We start from the raw sequence: 22,289 nt of genomic DNA on the forward strand, positions 1-22,289 counted from the left end.
TAACACTTGGAGAAAAAGAAATGAAGCATTTAAGTCAGTGAAGAAAACTGAAGACAAAAAGAGGGTGGATATTTTTCACCAGGGTTTTGAAGTGGTCTTTGCAGTCCCCACAGTTGATTGTTATTGAAAAAGGGGGAAGATTTAAGAATATTTCTGAGTTAGAAGAGTATCCAAAGAAGAGGGACAAAAATTCCAAAAGCAAGAATAGAAAGGATCTTAATGACTAAAGGTAATACAGTAGTTTGAAACTTGTTTTGCCAAAAGAGGCATTACAAAGCATTGACTAAATGAGGTCCAAGCTTCTGCACAGCCTTACACATAACTTTCTTATTATGAATCTGCAGCAACTGAGCATAAATAATAAATATGCATTTAAATCTGCAGAAAGATGTTGTGTTTAACTATGCCCCATGTACAGGATGTGTCAGCTTCTGTTCACCTGGGTATTCACTGAAATATTAAATTTGACCAGGAATGCCTAAAAGTCTGCCTTCAAGTGTTGAATAATTTGAATGTTAACAGTAAATCCTTCACTTCTGAAAACACTCTGCTTATTATTTACTTACATGATTGGCACATAGGAAACAAAGGCACTAATTATGGCCTAACTGAACATTATCTTCTTCTGAACGGCAAGGAACACGAACTAAAAATATTCTACACACTTATATCACAAATTCAAAGAGCAACGTATAACCAAAATAAGCTGCAAGGCTTCCAAAGTGGGAATTTCAAAGACCATCTCAGTACTCTGCATTTTTGCAGAAATCACTCTGGAGATATAATACTAGTTGGCATTTCCAGGCAGAGAAATATTGTTAGGCCTATTATACAGCTGCAGCAGGGATTATTATGAAAGATGATAGGAGCAGGGCCGTGCGGTCAGGGGAGGCAGGGGAGGCAGAGCCTCACCTCTCATCATGAAATAATAATACATAATAATAATAATATCCACGAAGGAGTTTCATATATATAAGAGGAAGAGGAGGGAGGAGGAGGAGCGCGTGTGGGGCGGTGCCAGCTGGGCAACCGGCGGAGGCAGGAGGATTCTCGGAAGCGCCAATAACCTTCCTGCCTCCGCTGTACTTTGTCGCTCCTCGCGACTGCAATAGACGTCCAGAAGTGGCAGGGGCTTGATGACGTTACCGCAGCTGCCATGCGCAGATGGACGGAGGTAGCCAGAGTGGCGCCGAGGCAGTCCGGCGGACGAGCGACCGAGGATCAGGCTACCTGATCCTCCATCGCTCGCTCGCTCGCTCTTTCGTCCGCCCGGCCCCCTCGGCGCCACTCTGGTTACCTCCGGCCAGCTGTGCCCAGCAGCGATGTCGGCGATGTCATCAAGACGAAGTGGCTTGGAGGCGAAGTGCTTTTCAGTGCTTTTCTGTGCGTCTGGCGTTTAGGTAGATAGCTGGATGTCCTAAACGCCAGACGCACAGAAAAGCACTGAAAAGCAGCTGCTGTTGGGGATCGCGGAGCGCGAGCCGTAGGAGCGCGCTCAGGAAGGCGGGGAATGGGATCATGTGTGCTGGAGGCTGAGGCAGCCTCAGCCTCCAGCACACATGGTCCCATTCCCCGCCTTCCTGATGACGTCACCACCCTCACCAGCCATAAACCTCACCGCACGTCACTGGATAGGAGAGGCAATTGACTAAAGTCTGGGGGATTATAGATTCCCTATCCTCTCTGTATATGCTGTACAGGTAGTTCTCGACTTATGACCATAATTGACCCCAACATTTTGGTTGTTAAGTAAGATATTTGTTAAGTGAGTTTTGTCCCATTTTATGACCTTTCTTTCCACAGTTGTTAAGTGAATCACTGCCACTGATAAAGTTATTAACCCAGTTGTTAAGTGAATCTGGCTTCCCCATTGACTCTGCTTGTCAGAGTGATCTGACATGATCACATGACCTTGGGACACAGCAATGGTCATAAGTATGAACCAGATGCCAAGCACTTGAATTTTGATCATATGATCAATGCTACAAAAGTTGTAACTGTGAAAAATGTGCATCAGTCACTTTTTCCAGTGCCATTGTAACTTTGAACAGGTAGTCTCAAGTTACAACCATAGTTGAGGCCAAAAGTTGAGGCCAACATTTATGTTGGTAAGTCTAAGTGAGACATTTGTTAAGTGAGTTTTGCTTTCTTGCCACAGTTGTTAAGTGAATCACGGCAGTTGTTATTAACACAGTTGTTAAGTGAATCTGGCTTCTCCATTGACTTGGCTTGTCCGAAGGTCGCAAAAGCTGATCACATGACTCTGGGACACGGCAATCATCATAAACATGAACCATCTGTCAAGCATCTGAATTTTGATCATGTGGCCATGGGGAGGCTGCAAGCGTATGAAAACTGGTCATAAGTCACTTTTTGAAGTGCCATTGTAACTTTGAACAGTCACTAAATGAACTGTTGTAAGTCATGTGTTTATTCCCCTAACTGTGGTGATATTGCTTCATTTCTAAATTATCCTGGAAGCTGTTGGAGAAGAACACCAGCCAGCTTTTTAAGTTACTACAATATCAGCTATTGTTTTCTGCAACATTTTATATGTTAATGAGAGATTTGGAAGAAATAAAAGTGAAGAGATTAGAGTAAAGGAAAATCCCTCTACCTACTTTGAAAATGGAAATTTGAAATTCACAACTGTTCATAAGTAATTCTCTCTATATCAACTGCATATAAAAATATGCATCATATACATTATACATATAGATACCTGATGCATACTTGAGAAATTATTTCTGTGGCCTACAGATACTAATCCTTAGTTCTGTAAGGTTTAAAGCATGCAATTTGTCCTTAAAATCTTCCTCAGTTCCTCCAAAAATGAACGACTGGGACAATTTTTTTGGCCTCACCCATTCAGGGGGCCATAAAAGGAATGCTGGTAGGCCATAGTCAATATAAGCTTAGCCATGTTAACCGCTGATATTTGAGGAGTCATTCTGATAAAGTAGCAAAGAGTCCCTGACTTACACAATTGGGATGGAATTTTGATCGCTAAGTGATGTGGTCATTAACAAGTCGTCAGGTGGCCAGACATGATTTTGTGACCCTTTTTTACCAAAGTTGTTAAATGAATCACATGGTTATTAAGTGACTCATGTAGTTGTTAAAACGAATCTGACATCCCCAATTGATTTTGCTTGTCAGAAGCCAGTTGGGAAGGCTGTGAATTGCGATAATATAATCACAAAACACTGCAACTGTCATAATTGCAAGCCAGTTGCCAAGAACCTGAATTGCATGTGACTGCGGGGGTGATATGATGGTCAAGATAGGTTGTAGGTCACTTTTTCCAAGGCCATTGTAACTTTGAACTATTATTAAAGAACGGTCATCAGCTGAGGACTACCTGAACAAATTCTAAGCTCAGAAGGCAGCAACAATCTCATTCCAATCACTCCAATTACTAGTCACCAAAGCTCTCTAACTTGTTTTACAGAATGTCAACTTTTGAATTAACCATGCAACAAAATCAAACAAAGGCAACTACAGATAATTCTTAGATTACACCTTCTTTTGAGATGCCTCAAAACATAAGCGCTGTCAGTAGCAAAGTAAGCAATGGATTTATTAAGTCAGATTACTGATCCATGTAGACCAGTATTACCTACATTAATTGGGAGAGGGATTTTTTTTAGCACTGCTACTTTTAAATTAGATGCACAGGAAATTGAACTGGACATTAAATCTGAATTTAAAACATGTACTCATCTGAGTAAGTCCCCTTATACAGAGAATTTTCTCTCTTCTTCCTGAAGTTTTGAACTGATTGGAAATAACTATTTCAACAATGTGTTTTTATAAATGGGGATCAGTTTATTTAAAGAGTCTCCACTTGGAGGACCAAGTTTCATATAGTTAAAATGTTGTATTAATACTGAGAATATCCAAATTCCTCCAAAGTTAGGAAGCTTACTGAGTTCATTTTGGATCATCACTACACTAGAAATTATGGGGAAAACATGGGATGAAACTGTGTATGCTAGCTTAAAATCCTAGAGTAAAAGGTGGAATACAAAGGTAAAATTACTATACAATACAATACAATAGCAGAGTTGGAAGGGACCTTGGAAGTCTTCTAGTCCAACCCCCTGCCTAGGCAGGAAACCCTATACCGTTCCAGACAAATGGCTATCCAACATCTTCTTAAAGACTTCTACATATACTACATATGTCTGCACATTGTATTTGTACAACATCTTTATTATATATGAATATTGCAAATCAAGCAAGTCATCAGGTAAGAACACATTGTTTAAAGATACAACCTATTATAGCAAAATTTAAATTAAATAGACAATGATTCAAATTAAATATAAAATATTTCAAGGTCATTGCACAATATTCACTTACACAGTATTATACAATAATATAGTTCCGGCTGAAATACAAATTCAACTTAAGGACAGACCTTGGAACAGAACTCATTCTTAACCAGGGGACTATCTGTAAAAGGTAAGCACTGAGAAACCAAGTGTGTGCGGGAGTAGTATTACCCACATAGCTTAAGTAGAAAGGTCAAATTATGGATGTAATATACCAAGTATAATTAAAAACTTTTCCAGGTAAATGTCTTGTGAACTGAGCTTATGTCTTCCTTAAATCAGCTAGTCGAAAGGATGCACTTTTCTACACTGAAACAAGATCACCACATGTGACTTTTAGAATTTTTTAAAAAGCCATTTCAAAAGCACTTGATACTTATTACAATATTATAGGGGGAAAATCCTGCTAGTATGAACCATTGAATGGAGGGGGGCTGAGGAAAAAATCAGGCAGTATTAGAGAAGGGGAATAAAAGCACTGATTCACTGAGGAAGTTTCATGACATGTATGACAATGGATATTAAATCAAAGGCATATATTATAACTACCCTGACAGATATGTACTGCAATGCAGAATGCCTCGCAATATGCCAACACCTGCACTAACCAGCAAATGAGCAAGATGATGTAGCAACACTTCAGAATAGAAAAGGTGACATTTTCAAGCTCTTACCTGTAACCTGTGCAACAACTGCTTGAGAAATCCTCCGGTTGGCCAGGAAGGCTTTGATTTCCTCTTTTATCACGCTGCTGTCCCTCCTATCAAAATGTGTGGAGTTAGAAAAATAAAAAGAGAGAGAGAGAGACAGAGAGAGAGGACCAAAGTGGAATTTGAAGATGCATTTGTGGTGGATGATGGGGAGGGGGTTGATATATTGCCCTTGCCAGCAGACATTTCTTTTAATCAGTGTCACTGGTGGATCAAAGCATACAAGGAAAATGGATGAGCCGCGGTCTGTATAAATTCATGCAAGCCATATGGAATATACAAAGTTTCATTACAGGGGATGAATAAATCTCTGCAACTAACATCTTGGGGGTGGGAGGAGGGGAAACGGCAGCAGTAACAGTTTCTATCATTAAATGAGGCTCCCACAAAGGAAATATTGCTGAAAGGAGAGAAATCACAGCAAACCACATTGACACCTAGATTTAAGAACCAGATTGTACCTGAAGCAAATTATTAAATTATTGCTTCAATTATTAAAGCAAAGGTTATTTTGTTTATTTATTAAATTTATTAGAAGCAGGGACAATTTAAATGTGTCTGGTGTTACACATAGAATGATTCTACCCCATCTTCTTTATTTTGTGGAGATCTGTGGTACTGCAATTAGTATCTTCCTACAACCAACACACGCGCGTCACTCAATGAACAGCTACTCTGAAATTCATTAAGGGGAACTAAAGAATATAGCAACAGCACTTAGACTTATATACCGCTTCACGGTGCTTTACAGCCCCCTCTAAGCGGTTTACAGAGTCAGTACATTGCCCCCAACATTCTGGCTCCTCATTTTACCGACCTCAGAAGGATGGAGGGTTGAGTCAACCTTGACCTGGTGAGAACCGAACTGCCAAACTGCTGGCAGCCAGTGATCAGCAGAAGTAGCCTGCAGGACTGCATTCTAACTACTGCACCACTGTGGCTCATGTGTTGCACACATCAGTGCAAAGCAGAACATAAAGCTGGTCTGTATGAATGGGAGTCTGTGGGAGTGAGAAGCAAAATGGAGCAAGAAATTCCACAAACAAGTCAGGAAGACAGAATTGGCTATTTCATAATTACTTCTCATAAATCTATCTGCTCTAGACTATTAAATCTATCCTAATTATCACTGTTCATTTTCTCAATGCTAGGAAAAGAAGCAATATTCACTATGAAACTAATTAGAATGGATTTGTGAGAATGGACACTGGGTAGAAAACATGCTTTGCTGAGTAATAAACAGAAGTAATAGACCCCAATTTTAGTAACTGGTGTGGTGAAGCAGTCAATAGATATATAAATCTGCTTTTCCAACATTGCATGGCCAAAAAGTAAAAGTCACATCCATAGCACATCAAAATTCTTTACATTTTCATTCTTTTATAACTGAGTGAAAACCATACTTCAGTAGTACCTTCAGTCTTAAAAGTAATTCTAAATTTAAGCATTATCTTCCTCGATTCTTTGTTTCTTTTTATTCTGGCAAAATCAGATAAACCATGTAAAATACAATTTAATGTGCATAAATATGATACTCTGGTGTGGGTAATATGTGTGTGTGTGTGTGTGTGTGTGTGTGTGTGTGTGTGTGTGTTAGCCACTAAGCCACAGGCTCTCCTCCTTTATCAGCTAAGCCAGGGAAATAGGTATGTATTGTGTCACAACCCCTGGTATGCCCAAATATGAGAGGGAACACATTGCTTTCCCTTTCTGTCTTTCGGCTCACTCCAGGAGACCATCCAGGCAGAAAACCATATTTTTAATGTTGTCTTTGTTATATTTGTGTTGTATTTGTGCTGATAAATAAAGGGAGACTAGTATAGATCTATTTCAAGCTATTTAGCTCTCATCAGCTAGCCATACCCTTACTGGGATTTGAAACTGATTGTATTACATATTAGGCAGATGTGTTAGCCACTAAGCCACAGGCTCTCCTCAGCTAAGCCAGGGAAATAGGTATGTGCCACAACCCCTGGTACATACCTATTTCCCTGGCTTAGTTGATAAAGGAGGAGAGCCTGTGGCTTAGTGGCTAACACATCTGCCTAATATGTAATACAGCCCAGGTTCGAATCCCAGTAAGGGTATGGCTAGCTAATGAGAGCTAAATAGCTTGAAATAGATCTATACTAGTCTCCCTTTATTTATTTATCAGCACAAATACAACACAGATATAACAAAGGCAACATTAAAAATATGGTTTTCTGCCTGGATGGTCTCCTGGAGTGAGCCGAAGGACAGAAAGGGAAAGCAGTGTGTTCCCTCCCATATTTGGGCATACCAGGAGTTGTGACACAATACATACATACATACATACATACATACATACATACATATGCTGAGTTCAATTTTAGAGTTTGCATAATTATAGCCAATACATATTACTTTATTGCTGACTCATATATTAATCCAAACAACTGTGGGGGTTTTTTTCTTAAGTATGTCTGATTATTTGCTTATATAATAATGTAGACACATTGGGTCTTTTAAAAACCCATATTCACTCCTGGCCTATATTCTGCTAAACTACACAAAGCAACTGTCTTCCAAGCCCAGTGCTTGGAATCAGAATTCTATTTTGGAGTATCTATTTTCTTCATTAAACCAAAAAAGATCCCCACAACAGCTTTTCTTGACCTATTCTAATAGAGGATGATTGAAAGCCACTAGGTTGGGGAAACTGTTATGCTTGAACCTTTCTGCACCTAAGCAATGCATTCAAGGGTTCAAATGATTAGTTGCCATGTCAGAAGTGTCACTCATTGGTAGTTTCCCCATGTCAGTTTTTGCATTAGATAATCATCCAAATCCAAACTAAGGCTGTGGAGAATGCACCAGATGAACAAAGAGCTAAGTTCTCCCTTCAATCCAACTGGCCTAAGACAACTAAGCTTTGATCTGGAAAAGTAAACAAAGTAATTCAGAACTATCCAACCCCATGAAGTGCCTTTGCAGGGAACGGGAAGAGAAAGAAGTTGGGAATGGCTAATTCTTCATCCATAATATACAACTTTGCCTACCTCATCAATTCTTCTACTTTATCATCTACATCCAAGTCCTCCTCAGAGGCTTCAAAGCTATATGACCTTTGAGCCATGCTATTTGCCAGAGGGTAACGTGTAGGCGACATCTTCCCATTGAAGGCAGACAACCTCTCGTTACTCTCCCTCCCATTTTGATTGGTAGTGCAAGGTTGTGGGGAGGTATCATAACTGTTGCTTGGAGATGGGGACATCCCAGAGTGCTGGGTCTGCGTGGAAGCTGTGGCTGTAGAGGAAGACGCTGGAACATTGTTGGTGCTGTTACTACAGGATCCACTCCCATAGGCAGACCGCCGCCCAAACTTGTCACTATGTTCCTGGTCAAGACGGTCAAAGGTTTCCAAAGCATGGAGGATTTCGTGGCGTGTCATACCAGTACGCCTCAGGCGTTGAAGTAGATCTATTTGCTCTATGGTGAATCTGGGTTCATCTGTGTAGTGAAACATGGTTTCCAGCAGACTAGGGAGGAAAAGATGAAAAACATATTTCATTTAAGCAGTTCCACTAAATGTAGATGCAGTTTCTCTCCTCAGCATACAATACTATCAGCCACTATACTCTGATAAAGCACAAAGATATTCTACCCACTCATCAGAATGAGCCACATGTCAGGCATATTTATTATTCAATGATTGATTGTTTTTAAACTAAGAGTTTCTCTTCCTCTACCATATTTTCCTATTCCTGTTTTTCCACTCCAGAAAGCCCATATCCCCATGATAGTACAACTCTCTTGTATATAGGATGCCTTAGTGTTAATCTGTTCAATCACCCTGATAAGCCTAGGAAATATAGAAAATGAACAAATATATAAAATAAATACATAAAATCTTGCATCTGAAATCCCAGGGAGCTGTTGACAGATTAGGCAATGTTGAGCAAGCCGGATCAGAGATTTGACTGCATTATTCTGTTCCTATTCTTTTTATTTGTATGTCTGTTTATTTAGAATTATAAGCCTGCAGGTAGACATTTGTCATTGTTAATTGTACATTTCATACTGTACATTATATTTTAGTTTAGCTTCTTGAAATCAATAATTATCAATAGAGGACTGACCTCCTTTTTTTGAAAGCAAGTTCCCACATCAATACGGTAACCTGATTTTGCAACATCCCACAATTTCAGAGGCAATGTTGTTTTATTTGTATTAACATTTTAAGTCAATTTTCCATCCAAAGTCCTTCAAAATAAATATTAGAATTAATCAATAAAATATACATTTTTAAAAAGAAAGACGTGTGCCCAGCAGCAGAAGAATATCATGAAATTATAAGTAAAGCAATAATCCAATATACTGAGGAAAATCATTCAAACTTTGACATTACATGGAACAGAAGATGAGATGGTAATAGAAAGAGAATTGTAAAGAAGCATATCTTGCAAAAGCTATGGACACAAACATAGAATTCAATCTCTAGATCTATCCCTAAATTCTATCTCTTCTATCCCTAAAAAACAGGTGCGGGGGGAACAACACCAGAAAACAGTTTTCCTCTGTTTTTAAATCTTAAGGCCTTTTTTTGTGTATTATTTTTTAAGATTAAAAAAATAGTTTAATTTTAGATAGCATATAAATCATATCATACTATATTTGGAAACACTGACATTAAGACAAGAAATAAATGAAAATGTGAAAAAGTAAATAACTCTGAAAGTCTCCAAAATATCCAAAGATAATAAGACAAAATGTATTTTTGAACATTGGATCTCTCCCTCCCTCCCTCCCTCTCTCTCTTTCTCGTGAAATTATGTTATGTTTTCCATATTGGTTTACTACAGTGGTGGAAACCATCCCAAATACATTGTTGTATTTGTTATACCACTATCCTGATAGCTTCTTATGGCCAAAATTCTGTTGTTGCTACCTGTCTGTCTCTCCTAAAGAGGAAAAATTTAAGTACTACATTTCTTAGAACTCAGCAATTTGTATCTCCATTTGTAGATTAAAAACCAATTCATTCAATAGACACATATTATTATACCCAATGTTATATATACTGAATATACTTTCATAAGGCAATTGTTACACACAAAACAGTTTCTAAGCTAAGTCTCTAAGCTAAGTCAACATTAATTATTGCATACAATTCCATTTTTCCACACATTTCATTTTCCCTACCAAAGGGGAAAAGTGGGAGGGGGGGGGATATTCTCATATACAATGTTTCTGGAAATTCTACATCCATCTCCAGATATGGCCGGAAAGTGATTTTATTCTAAGCAGTGATTGGAGAAGACTTTTTAATGCAGAGATAGGCAACTGGTATCTTCCAGCTCCTCCTGACTTAAAAATACAATATAAAATAAACACTAATTTGTCCTTTTATTTTAAAACATTTCTAGGTTCAATCAACCCTCTCAGTTATTCTTAAAAAAAAAAAGAAAATGCTGGATTACAACCTCATGTTGCTGGAGAGAATATGTTTTCCCTGTCCAGAAAAAAAAAGAAAAAAAGAAATTGGGATGGGAAAGAAATTCTCACTGAATTAGCAAGAAGAAAAGGAGGAAGGAACAAGACTTCACAGTTGTGATAATGGGTTTGGTAATTAGGCAGCCATTTTGTGAATAAAGACATAATGGCAGCCAGTTTTTGAACATTCAACGATTCTCAAAATTCCAAAGATGTGTTGTTCTAAAAGGACAATCTATATCCATCCTAATGACTACAACAGTAGCGAGGACTCGTAGTTTCATACAAAGATGCTTGTTATCTTACACCATTTTTCTGGACATAACTAATGGCCAATATAGCTTAAAAAGGAGTCTTCCACTGTGAGGCTGAGTCTAAGACAACATGGCAAGTGCTCTACCAAAGGTGTCACAACTCCCTCACAAATACATTACAGTACTCATAAGTGGAAATAATTCCCTGTAATTTATTGGAGAAACACAACTGTTTCATTCTTTCCAATGATGTGTGTGCGTTTGTGTGTGTGTGTGTGTGTGTGTGTGTGTGTGTGATAAATTCTGGAGGACTTTTAAATTGGAACAAATAATTTTCTTATAGGAAAAGATGAAACATTTTTAAAATGATCTATTTCTCAATCCTTCAAAAATCTGATTTTTACACAAAGTTTATTAATCAACCAAGGAGTGTCGTCTCCCTTCTTGCAAAGCAAAAAGCAAAAAGCCACTCTAAGAAAACATGATAAGCCTTTCCAAAATTTCCCACTATGTAAATCCATAAAAATGATATCCCATTTGTATGTTCTGATATTAAACTGCAGAATTTTTGTGAACGCCACTTTAAATAATATCATATCAACTGGATTCTATATAATTTGTGATTTATTTCAATATACTAATAACAAAATAACAAAAACTAATAATGGGTAATGGAAGAAACAAGTGATGACTTCATACTTAATTAAAATAACAAAGACTAGCAAAGGGCAAAAGAAAGTATGAAAATGCCAGAATTCAGATCTTTCACATTTTTTTTCTTTATTTTAAACATGATTCAAAAATATATCTTCTAGAAGTAAAAATTTATCCTTGTGGACAGATTTTTTTAAAAAAATCCCACTTCACCAAATACAATCTTTACAGATAGGAACTTTTGTCAGCAACCAAAGAAATTAGTTGACAGGCAGGCACTTTGCTTTTCCCAGGTATCATGTTGAAGTTGTGGACTTAATTCATTCATTTTGAAAATGGAACATTAAATGTGAAAGTATGGAATGGATTGATCCTTTATTGGCAATTGCCATTAAGTGCAAGTAAGTGAAATGGAAATTTGAAGCTTGACAGAATCTGAACTGGTGTAGCACTAGTTAAAAAAAAGCAGGTTATATTGCTTATATTGCAGAAGCAGGAAAAAACACACATATAAATCATGTTTACGAAAGTGATCTGCTCAATTAAGTATTATGATAATTCCGTGATGGCGAACCTATGGCATGCAGGCCACAGTTGGCACGCCGAGCCATTTCGTGGAGCCATGTGCACACTGGCAAGCTGATTTTTGGCCTTGATTTTCGGATATTTTCGGGAACGGACTTCCGGTTTGCATGTTGGCCTGTTTTTTGCCCTCCCCAGGCTCCTAGAAAGCCTCTGGAGCCTGGTGAGGGCAAAAAACAGACCAACCGGGCCCATCAGAAGTCAGAAAACAGTCCGTTTCCGGCCTCCAAAGGGCCTCGGGGGGGGAGGGGGCAGGGGAGGCAGTTTTCATCCTTCCCAGGCTCCAAGAAAACCATGTGGCATGCGTGGAGCAGCAGGGGGTGTCATGCACACATGCACAAGGGGCACAGTGTGGGGGGAGGCATAAAATTATGGGGGTGGGCACATGAGCGAGCACGATAGCGCATGTGCGCATGCTTTTGGCACCCGAGGCGAAAAAGGTTTGCCATCGCTGTGATAATTACATTTGATAAACAAACACAGATTTTTAATATATTCTGCTATCTTTTACTTTTGTAATTTGTAAAAATAAAACAACTTTGTGAATTTTGACAATGACTAGCAGCAAAGCTCGGCCACAAAATTTGGATAAGCAGACTCAATATCTGTTAGGGAAAAAATGTCCTAGAGCTATGTAAGACTTAGGAGGACATTTGTTTGCAATAACTTAAACAAAATCTATCCTATCTTGAGATTATGGTGCTGCTGTTTCTCCAAGGAACAAGTACATATTTTCCAAAAATACACAACTGCTTTAAGAAATAGCAGGCATTCCTGAAGCACTTTTTGATCTTTGAAGCCAATGTGCTTGCATAGCCCTAAAATGTTCCATTGTAGAAAATCAAAGAAATGAACATATAATAGACTGCTGTCCTTAATAAACTTACTCTAAGTCCCCTACTCTCACCCCCCAAAATAACTTCTTTTCAAAAGCATGCATAGGATTACACAGTACATGAAGATGCTGGAGTTACTGGCAATTTTAATAGTGGCTTGACATGTTTCCTCTTAGAACGTTAAAGACTCATCAGAAAATGTCATCTAAATTCTGAACACTATCATTTTGCACACGTATACACACATCGCTGACTCTTAAATGACTATTTTAGGAGGAGAGAAACCCATTACCATTTCCAAAGACACAATTTTGGACAATGTGTATAAATACTATGTATCTGTGTTACAGATACAGAATTAGCTGCTTCTTCCACCTGTGCTGACATGAACCTATTCTGCATTCTGTGCAACTGTTTTTAACAAGGCTGTCACAACAATAGCATTTTTCAAGCCACAGAGGAATCCCAGTTTTTAATGATGCCCTACTCTTTTGAAGCACTCAGAAATTCAAGAAGAAAATTGCATGGTGGAGATAGAAGACAACACCCACCACACTCTTCCCAGCAATGTCTTACCTTTTTAATGGAAGAGTTAAACTCACAGCAATTCTACTTGTAAACTGCATGCAAATCCCTAATGTAAAGGTGTCCTGTGTTTAACAAGCCAATTTAGGAGGCAATTCTGCAACCAGACATTTAAGAATAATGTGATGCTCTTGTTAATTAAGGGACATGCATCCCCATTAGCAGTTTATCACTACATAGTGTTTGAAGCCCTTCTAATTTGCTACAACTACTTTAATTGTATTACTTTAATTTGTTTCTTATGGGAGAAGGGTGAACTGTTTTTTTTCTTTGCAGGAATTAGCCCATTAAAAAAGAAAAAGAAAAAACAGGATCTGGTCATTTGTTTTTTGATTCAATAAACGAAAAGCAGACCAGTACAGATTTGCAAAATGTCATTCCACTTATGAAACTAGAAGAGCAGGAACATGTCAAATTTAACCATCTCTGGAAAAAAAAGTTTTTCTCACAATTAGAAACCAACCAGGATTCTTAATTTCTTTTCACATTTCTGCATTAAAGTTTTTTGTCTGTCTTAAATCAGAGCAGATACGTATTTTTAAAAGCAGTGATGGAGATTGGGGACTTTCAAAATTCATCTATCAAGAAATTTTGGTGGACTTGTTTCTTAAACTGCAATTATTATAGTTCTGCTCCATCTATTTGCCGCAGAAGAAGTGAGAACTACTCATTAAATGTGCTGAAAATGTATTTCTAGCTGGTTCTCCCCTCTAGCTGAGACAGTCCTCATTCGGATCAGCGAATTACCATTAAAATACTAAAACTTTTAAGATGTTCCGTATATTGGTTACATGATTTATTTGTTAAATTTATTTGCTGCTTATCTCACCTTCGATGTGTGGCTATTCTAGGCAGCTTACAACAATAAAAACAAACAAACGGAAAGGAGTACAAACAGAACAGAAATAAAATAATAGAATAAAATAAACAACGGCAAAGAAATATTACGAGAATAATATATTGATAAGTTTTCCTCTGGTTTTGATTTTTTTTTGCTTTTGATGAATTGGGTGTTTTTTTTTACTGTATTGTGGTAACAGTATCTTAGACTCAGGGATTACTATATTAAATCCCACTGTTTTAATGATGTTTACTGATCTTTGATGACAGTGGTGGTGGTGGAAGCATTTAGTCCATTCTTCATTGTTAAAAAGAAATCCCAAGACAATTTCAAGTAACAGTCTATGTAAGCAGGATAGAAAGAGTATTAATACTTCTCAACTTTGGCGTTGGAGGACTTGCAAGAATACCACGGACAGCCAACAAATAAATTGTTGAAGACATCAATCCAGAGTTCTCACTCAAGGCACAAGTAGCCAGGCTCAAATTATCCCACTTTGGACACATTATGTGAAGATCTCACTCTCTGGAAAAGGCTTTAATGTTGGGGAAGTGGAAGGAAGAGAAAAGAAAGGTGGATAGACTCAGTTACAGCAATGACTGATGCAACTTTGGAAGACATGAAGGATGAGGTTAGGGACAAATTGTCATGGACAAAATCTATCTATGTGGCCACTAGGATTTAATACTGATTTGAGCCAGTACAGTACATGTTGTTGTAGACAAAATATAGCAGAACAATAGCAAGAGGTTGCCAGTGCTCTTCTGTCCTGTGTGTTGGCTTCCTGGAAATGTCACCTTAGCTACTATGAGAAGCTGTCTTAATTTCAACAAAGTGGTTGAGTTTCTTCTTAATCTTGATTTATTCAAAGGTGATTAACCCTTCTGAGAAGATTTTTATGTCAGAGGCTCATTGCAACAGCCTCAATCAGAGGAATTCTAGGCTGCATCAACAGAGGGATAGAATCAAGATCACGTGAAGTGTTAATACCACTTTATAATGCCTTGGTAAGGCCACACTTGGAATACTGCATTCAGTTCTGGTCGCCACGATGTAAAAAAGATGTGGAGACTCTAGAAAGAGTGCAGAGAAGAGCAACAAAGATGATTAGGGGACTGGAGACTAAAACATATGAAGAACGGTTGCAGGAACTGGGTATGTTTAGCTTAAGAGAAAGAAGGACTAGGGGAGACATGATAGCATTATTCCAATATCTCAGAGGTTGCCACAAAGAAGAGGGAGTCAAACTATTCTCCAAAGCACCTGAGGGTAGAACAAGAAGCAATGGGTGGAAACTAATCAAGGAGAGAAGCAATTTAGAACTGAGGAGGAATTTCCTGACAGTGAGAACAATTAATCAGTGGAACAGCTTGCCTCCAGAAGTTGTGAATGCCCCAACACTGGAAGTCTTTAAGAAGATGTTGGATAGCTATTTGTCTGAAACGGTATAGGGTTTCCTGCCTAGGCAGGGGGTTGGACTAGAAGACCTCCAAGGTCCCTTCCAACTCTACTATTGTATTGTATTGTATTATTGTAATTCAGAGAAGAGGTAAACTTGAAATAGCCATAGGAGTGGGGTTTTTTTGAAGGAAATATTTACATCCTCTCTTGTTAACTTTTCTCCCTTCAGCCCACTTTGATGTTTAGACATCAGACTCTTCTCACAACTGCTCAGCCCCAGCAACACTCAGACTAAAACTGTAAAGCAGACCGGGTCTGCCCAGCTGCCTCTCCAAAATGTTCTGTTTAGGCATGCAAAGCAGGATGCTACAAATGCAGAAATCTGTTGTGCACTTTCGATCAAAGTGATGACAGTTAATAAGAACAGCCTGAGACATCTGAAAATAAATCCAGCATAATCAAATGCTTGCCAACACAACTTGTACAACTCAAGGCAAGAATGGAATAGCAACAGAATAATAGAATGAAAGAGGCTTTCTTTTGTCTTGAAGTCCTTGAAGTCCTGAGCTACTAAGTGGAATTGGGGCTTTAGGTTGCATGATACTATTTTGCCAGGCAGAAGTTGATTTCACACTTCACACCAAGCTGTCCTGCAATAATAATGATTTAAAATCCACTTTGTTTGGGCTTTCAAAATCTATCATTGGCACCCCATTTCTTAGAGTTGTTTGTATTCTTCATGGCGCTTCTACATGGGTACTGGCCTCACCCTCTTACAGTAGGGGTGAATTGCCACTAGAGTGGTCTTACTGCTCATTTCCAGCCTTCTCACTGAGCTGACCAGCACCTACCGAAGCTTGCCAGTGGGAGGGCACAAAAAAAGGCCAACCAGTCTGAAATCTTGTTCTTCTCTGGACATTTGCTTTTTTTTTGGGGGGGGGGGTGGATACAGAGAACCCAATCAGAGATTGTGCAGAGTGGGAGTGGAAAGATGTACCTCTCAGAGAAACTATGCAATGGAGGGGGGGTATCATAAAGATTGGCTATAGAAGGAGGAGAAAAATCCCAGAAGCCAGGACAAGACTGGGATATCCATCAAATAGGAAGTAGAAGGCTTGCAGTTCAAGGAAATGTTGGAAAACTAACTTCATAGTCAGCAATTTTGGAAGGCCGTTACAAGAAAGTGCCCTATGTATCCTGTGTTCAAAGGACCATTGAAACTACTGCTCCTGTCCTGTTATATTGTACACTCTAAGGACGCTAGGACCTACCTTAAAACTCCTTACCTGATAAAATACCTAGGAAATTCTGATCCTTTGTATGTACGGATGTTATCAGATCAACATGATTCAGTCTCCTTGAACATAGCCAAATTTTATATATTTAGACAGATTTTGATTGCTCATTGATAAACCACCACTAATTATATTTTATCCTGTTTTTTTTTTACTTAATTTTATCTTAATGTGCTTTTATCTATAATTCTGATCTGTGACTGTAATAAAAATTCTCTCTCTCATTACCTTCAGAGTTTTGTTTTCAGAGAAGGAGCTGAAAGGGTAGTTAAGATCCAAGAAATAATGGAGAATTGGGGTATAAGCATTGAGTTTGGATTGCGCCAGTATGTGGAAGAGGCTTTTATTCTTAACTCAATAAACAAATCTTAATTTAGTACATTTGTCTACATTGGTTTTCCATACTAGCAATATCTATGGAGATAGTCAACAGTTGAGTCCACAGTTGTCCCAAAGGTGCTTTTTTCAAAAGGCAATTGGACTTTCTTGGGGGTTTTTCCCTTGAAGATGTTTCACTTTTCATCCGAGAAACTGCTTCAGTTCTTCAATGAACTGAAGAAACTTCTTGGATCAGAGGTGAGTCGTTTTGAAGGAAAAAACCCAAGGAAATCCAGTTGCCTTTTGAAAAGCACTTTTGGGATATAATAGCATTGGAAGAAATATCCATCTGGTTCAGTTCCAAGAAAGAGACTGGAGGCTGATTGGAAAGAGGGATTAATGGTGGACAGAACCACCAAGCACCAATGGTCCTCGTGCAGCTGAACACATGGAGTTGAGAGAGAAGGGTTTTTATACCTTTCCTTGGGCTTTGCATTTGAGCTTTCTGTTCCTGTGCAAGAACATGTTGCACAGACAAGAGCATTGGCTGTTGTCAGATTCCTTGGGGCCATGTTTGTCTGAGCTCCCATGCTTGATTGAAGTTTGCTGGGTGATGCAATGTCTTTAGGAGATTGTGCCATATGGTGAGCTCTGCTGCTAGATGGGTTAATCCTATTAGGTCCTGGAAGGTTATGTCTTAATCCCATCATCCCAGAGCTGGAGTCTTCTGTCTTGTAGATAGGCTGGCCCTGTCTTTCTTAATGGGCACCAAATATCTGCTGGGGCTAGGGAGCTGCTTTCTGTCTTTAAAAACATGTTTCTCCTTTAGGGCAGGCATGTCCAAAGTGAGGCCCGGGGACCAAATGTGGCCCTTTTTCAAATTTCAAGCGGCCCGCAGCCTCTTCTCCCCACTGGAGTTAATTGTTTAGTCTTTCATAAAATACCGTATTTTTCGAAGTATAAAGATGCATCTTTTTCCCCTCAAAAAAGAGGCTAAAAATCTGGGTGCATCTTATACACTGAATACAGCATTTTGTGCCTCCCAAAACTCTGCCCCCTTCACCAAAATGGCTGTGCATAGCCTTTAGGAGGTTTTCAGAGTGCTCCTGGGGGCTGTGGAGGGCATAAATGAGCAAAAAATGGGCCATTTTTTGCTCAACTTTGCCCCCCCCCCTAGCCCCCAGGAGCACTCTAGAAGCCTCTTAAAGGCTATTCATGCTCTTTTTAAAAAAAGGCCCATTTTCGTGAAAAATGGGCCATTTTGGGGAGAGTGCAAAAACTTTTTTTTAATTTGCCTTTTCAAAATCTTGGTGCGTCTTATACTCCGAAAAATACGGTAGTTAATTCGCATTTAATGTTAAGGGTTCAAAGAATGTCAGGCTGAATGATCGGCCCCACACATTTTCACCTCACCTCACCTCCTTGCAAAAAGTTTGGACAGCCCTGCTTTAGGGAAATATAATATTCTGCCTTTAATATTTCTCAAAATATTCCATTCTTCTAGGAGGTGGGCGCTAACTTTCTACACTAGCAGTGTTTATAATATGGCATCTCTCCTCTGGAAGTGAAACTCAGGCTATAACTATAGTTGATTAAGTCACAAAGCTGCAGGAAGCAACTTCATAGTTTTGGGTCTTGATAATTCCTTCAGACATCATGCAAAATCATGGCCTTAACTACAATGCAATGGGGTACCTCACTTTAAGCAATGCACAGCCACTGAATGTGTCCAATGCAGACATTCTTCAATTATGTAATTCCACATCAAATATGACATGAATATAAAATGCTTAGTGTTGCTACAGCCTTCTCCTCCATCCCCCACCCCAAAAAGCTAGTCCTTTCGGATATGTTGGGAATCCAGAATTCCCAATGACAACAGTCTGGGAATGAGTGGAACAGAGAAAAACATCTGAGAAGGACACTGCCACATTATTTTTTTTAAAAAAAATATCAATACAAAATACTTAACTGTTTAAATAAAACCAAACCTCTGGTTAAAATGTATTTCTTCCACTCATTGATCATATTTATCTATAAAAGCTGATAATGGCAAAATAGGATTTTTCCCCCTTAACAGACAAAAAAAAAATCTTCATGCTGAGGTTTCTAAAAACAAAATGCTTACATCATCTGAAAAGAAACAAAATTTTTTCCAATGCTTCATAAATACTAGTTTGATACATATATAACCATCTGCCTGTGCCTTTCAAGAGCCGAGGCGGTAGCTAACCATCTCCCAAAGCCTCATTTCATGACAAAATGAACTTCGAAATCTCTGCCAAGTTGTGACATGCCAGTTGATTCTCATGAATGAGGGCTTCACCTCTATGGTCAATCCCACAACAGTTTAGATCTATTGGGAAATGTAATGCTTCAACCAAAATACTAAGTCCTGCTCTTAGTTTTCAACTTCATGCATTCTTGTTATTCATAGTAGAGTCATGAAATGCCCAGAGATTTGAATGGCATGCATATCCATGAAAGAGAGAAAGACATAGGGACAGTGCATCAATATAGGTAAGCAGATTATTAATGGTTTCATGGAGTATATTTTTTTAAGGTTCGCTTATCTATTGCTTCTTCTTCCTATGAATCATGAGAACTCACTTGAAACCTAGGATAAAACTGTCTTAAATCTAAAACAGCACACACAATGCCTTTTCAAAGCAGTGAATGGTGTATAAATGGGACAGATTATAAATAGTAATTTGCATAAAAAACATTTTATGTCCCAGGAACCCTTTTTCCTTAGTTTGACTAGATGAGGATCCTCTGTGCCACAAAACTCCACTGAAGAAGAATCTTCAATATGTCCCCAAGATATTCTGGATTCACATGGAGAAACAACCAACCATCAAGTTTCACTATCGCCACAGGTGAAATTAGAGTTATGTAATGAAATTGCCAGAAATAACCTCTGGCACCTCCTTTTAAAAAGATCAGGGGAGAAACTCATTCTCTGGCTAGTAATTGCTGCCAAAAATATACTACCTTTGCCATTCTAATACCCTATCATAAATAATAACTGGGGACATGGGAAATAATTATCTAGTACAGGGGTGTCAAATTCGCAGGCCATGGGTTGGATGCAACACGTGCTGCCCCTGCCCCCACCCAGTTTAGAAAAGGGGAGGGGAAAGTCCCGATATGTCACATGATGCCACTGTGATAATGTGAGTCTGACACCCCTGGTCTAGTACATCAGCAGGGCAATAAGTAGAGGAAGGCAGACAGTTTAGGCAAGTTGATCAAATGATCTGTCCTGGAGTAACTTTCTAAGAATAAAGAAGAAGGCGATAAAATCAGGCAAAATTAATAATTCCTGTTTCTGATTGCTTTATCCATTTCTTAATGATCTGCCAGGAGAAATAATCAGCATAAGAAAACAGTTTTTCTTGTTTGCACAGGTGTGTATTGCATTTTCAAGCAAACAGGTTAGAATCCTACTGTGGAACTGGATTTATAATCATCTAGATTTGAATTTCACAGCCTTCTTTCAGCATAGAAGCAACTTGCAGCATGCTGCACTCGTTCTTGCAACTGGCAGGCACTATGAAACCTTCATAGGCAAAGTCTGACCAGTTAAAACCAAATGGTCTATCCTTACTATTCAATTTAGTTGCAACCTCAGCTTTTGCTCTGCAAGAAACATTATAATCCTTCCTAGATTCCCCTCATCACAGCAAGGGAAAAAATGACTAACAAATTCACATTCTAGACTGTACTATATTTCTATGGTATGCTTCAATTTGTAACTTAGTTTGGCTAAGAAAGAACTGAACTTTTCAGAGTGATCAATGGCTACTTTCTCAGTCTATAACCTAGCTGATATTTGAAAATACAGCACTGTAGAGCCAAATAAAACCCTTTGTTTTTCATCTCCTTGCACTATAAACAAATGAAATGTTTATTACTTAGAGCCATCCAATCATAATTCTTTATATCTGTATGTTTACCAATCACAAAAACAATTATTGCATGCTGCATATGTAGAAATGCTCAAGTTGAAGTTCAAATCCTTTTAAGCAATCTGTAAAATGGAAATATCTATGACTAACAAATGTAGGTCATTCATAAAACAAGCACTCTTCCAAAATTTCATATTGAAAAATTGTATAAATGTAACAACAAATATAAGTGAGCTACTACTATCTAGGGCAGGGATGTCAAAATCGATTTCATTGAGGGGGGCATCAGGGTTGTGTTTAACCTTGGGGGGGGTGGACGTGGCCAGGGTGGGCGTAGTCAGCTCGATGTCACTCATCGTGGCTCCATGACAGCCTCCTGCATCCCTCTGCCAGCTAAAATGGAGCTTGTGAGGACTACGCGTGGCCTCCCTGAGCTCTGTTTTCACTGGCAGAGGCATTGTGGGCCGGTCCTTTACTGTTTCCAGGCGGGCCAGATCTAAGCCCCCCGCAGGCCAAATTTGGATCTTGGGCCTTGAGTTTGACACTCCTGCTCTAGGGAGTCTAGACTATCTGGAAAATCTTTCTTATAACCTTTAATTACTGGCCCAGTGGCTGGGATGCATCCATGTTATAGGGATACTCTTTATAAAGCTAATGAAAATCATTGTCACACGACCACATTTCTGTAAGCTTGGGAGGAATTTTCATGAAGTAAAATACAAACCACACCATCAGCATGAAAGAGCACAAAAAATAAAATCCATATTCTTCTTGTGGCTTCCTAGGTCAGCCTTTCCTAACCTGATGCCCTTTGATGTATTAGACTAGAACTTCGATTATTGCCAGCCAACAGGAAATCCTTAATTCAGCAGTAGTCTGCAAACTTAACAGAATTATGGGCTCTCAAGCCTTTGGCCACAGACAGAGGAAAAAATAGTTGTACTTACACCACTGGAAAGGTTCTCAGCATAATTTACATGGGGAGAGGAAGGTCAGAAAGCCTCTTGGAGGTCTTCAGTATTTGTTATCATTCTGAAAGAAATAAGTAGGAGAACATTTAATTTTTACATAATTTCTCAGAAGTTATTTTTCATATTATTGCACAGATCTA

At 38.7% G+C, this 22,289-nt stretch overlaps 1 protein-coding gene across 13 annotated transcripts in view; it reads right to left on the reverse strand.

Annotated features, from left to right (window-relative positions):
- The window catches only part of HMBOX1 (homeobox containing 1), a 137,793-nt gene that overhangs the window by 48,660 nt on the left and 66,844 nt on the right, over positions 1–22,289 (reverse strand). For all 13 annotated transcript variants that reach the window (XM_081943796.1, XM_081943795.1, XM_081943791.1 and 10 more), the window contains 3 exons: positions 22,126–22,210; positions 8,068–8,547; positions 5,012–5,097 (listed from right to left, as the gene is read on the reverse strand). In XM_081943796.1, the coding sequence (XP_081799922.1) occupies positions 5,012–5,097; positions 8,068–8,547; positions 22,126–22,148 (589 nt within the window). In that variant the 5' untranslated portion in view covers positions 22,149–22,210. The remainder of the gene's footprint in view (positions 1–5,011; positions 5,098–8,067; positions 8,548–22,125; positions 22,211–22,289) is intronic.

This window comes from Natrix helvetica (genome assembly GCF_964273705.1).
Source record: "Natrix helvetica genome assembly, chromosome: 2".
Taxonomy (NCBI): domain Eukaryota; kingdom Metazoa; phylum Chordata; class Lepidosauria; order Squamata; family Natricidae; genus Natrix; species Natrix helvetica.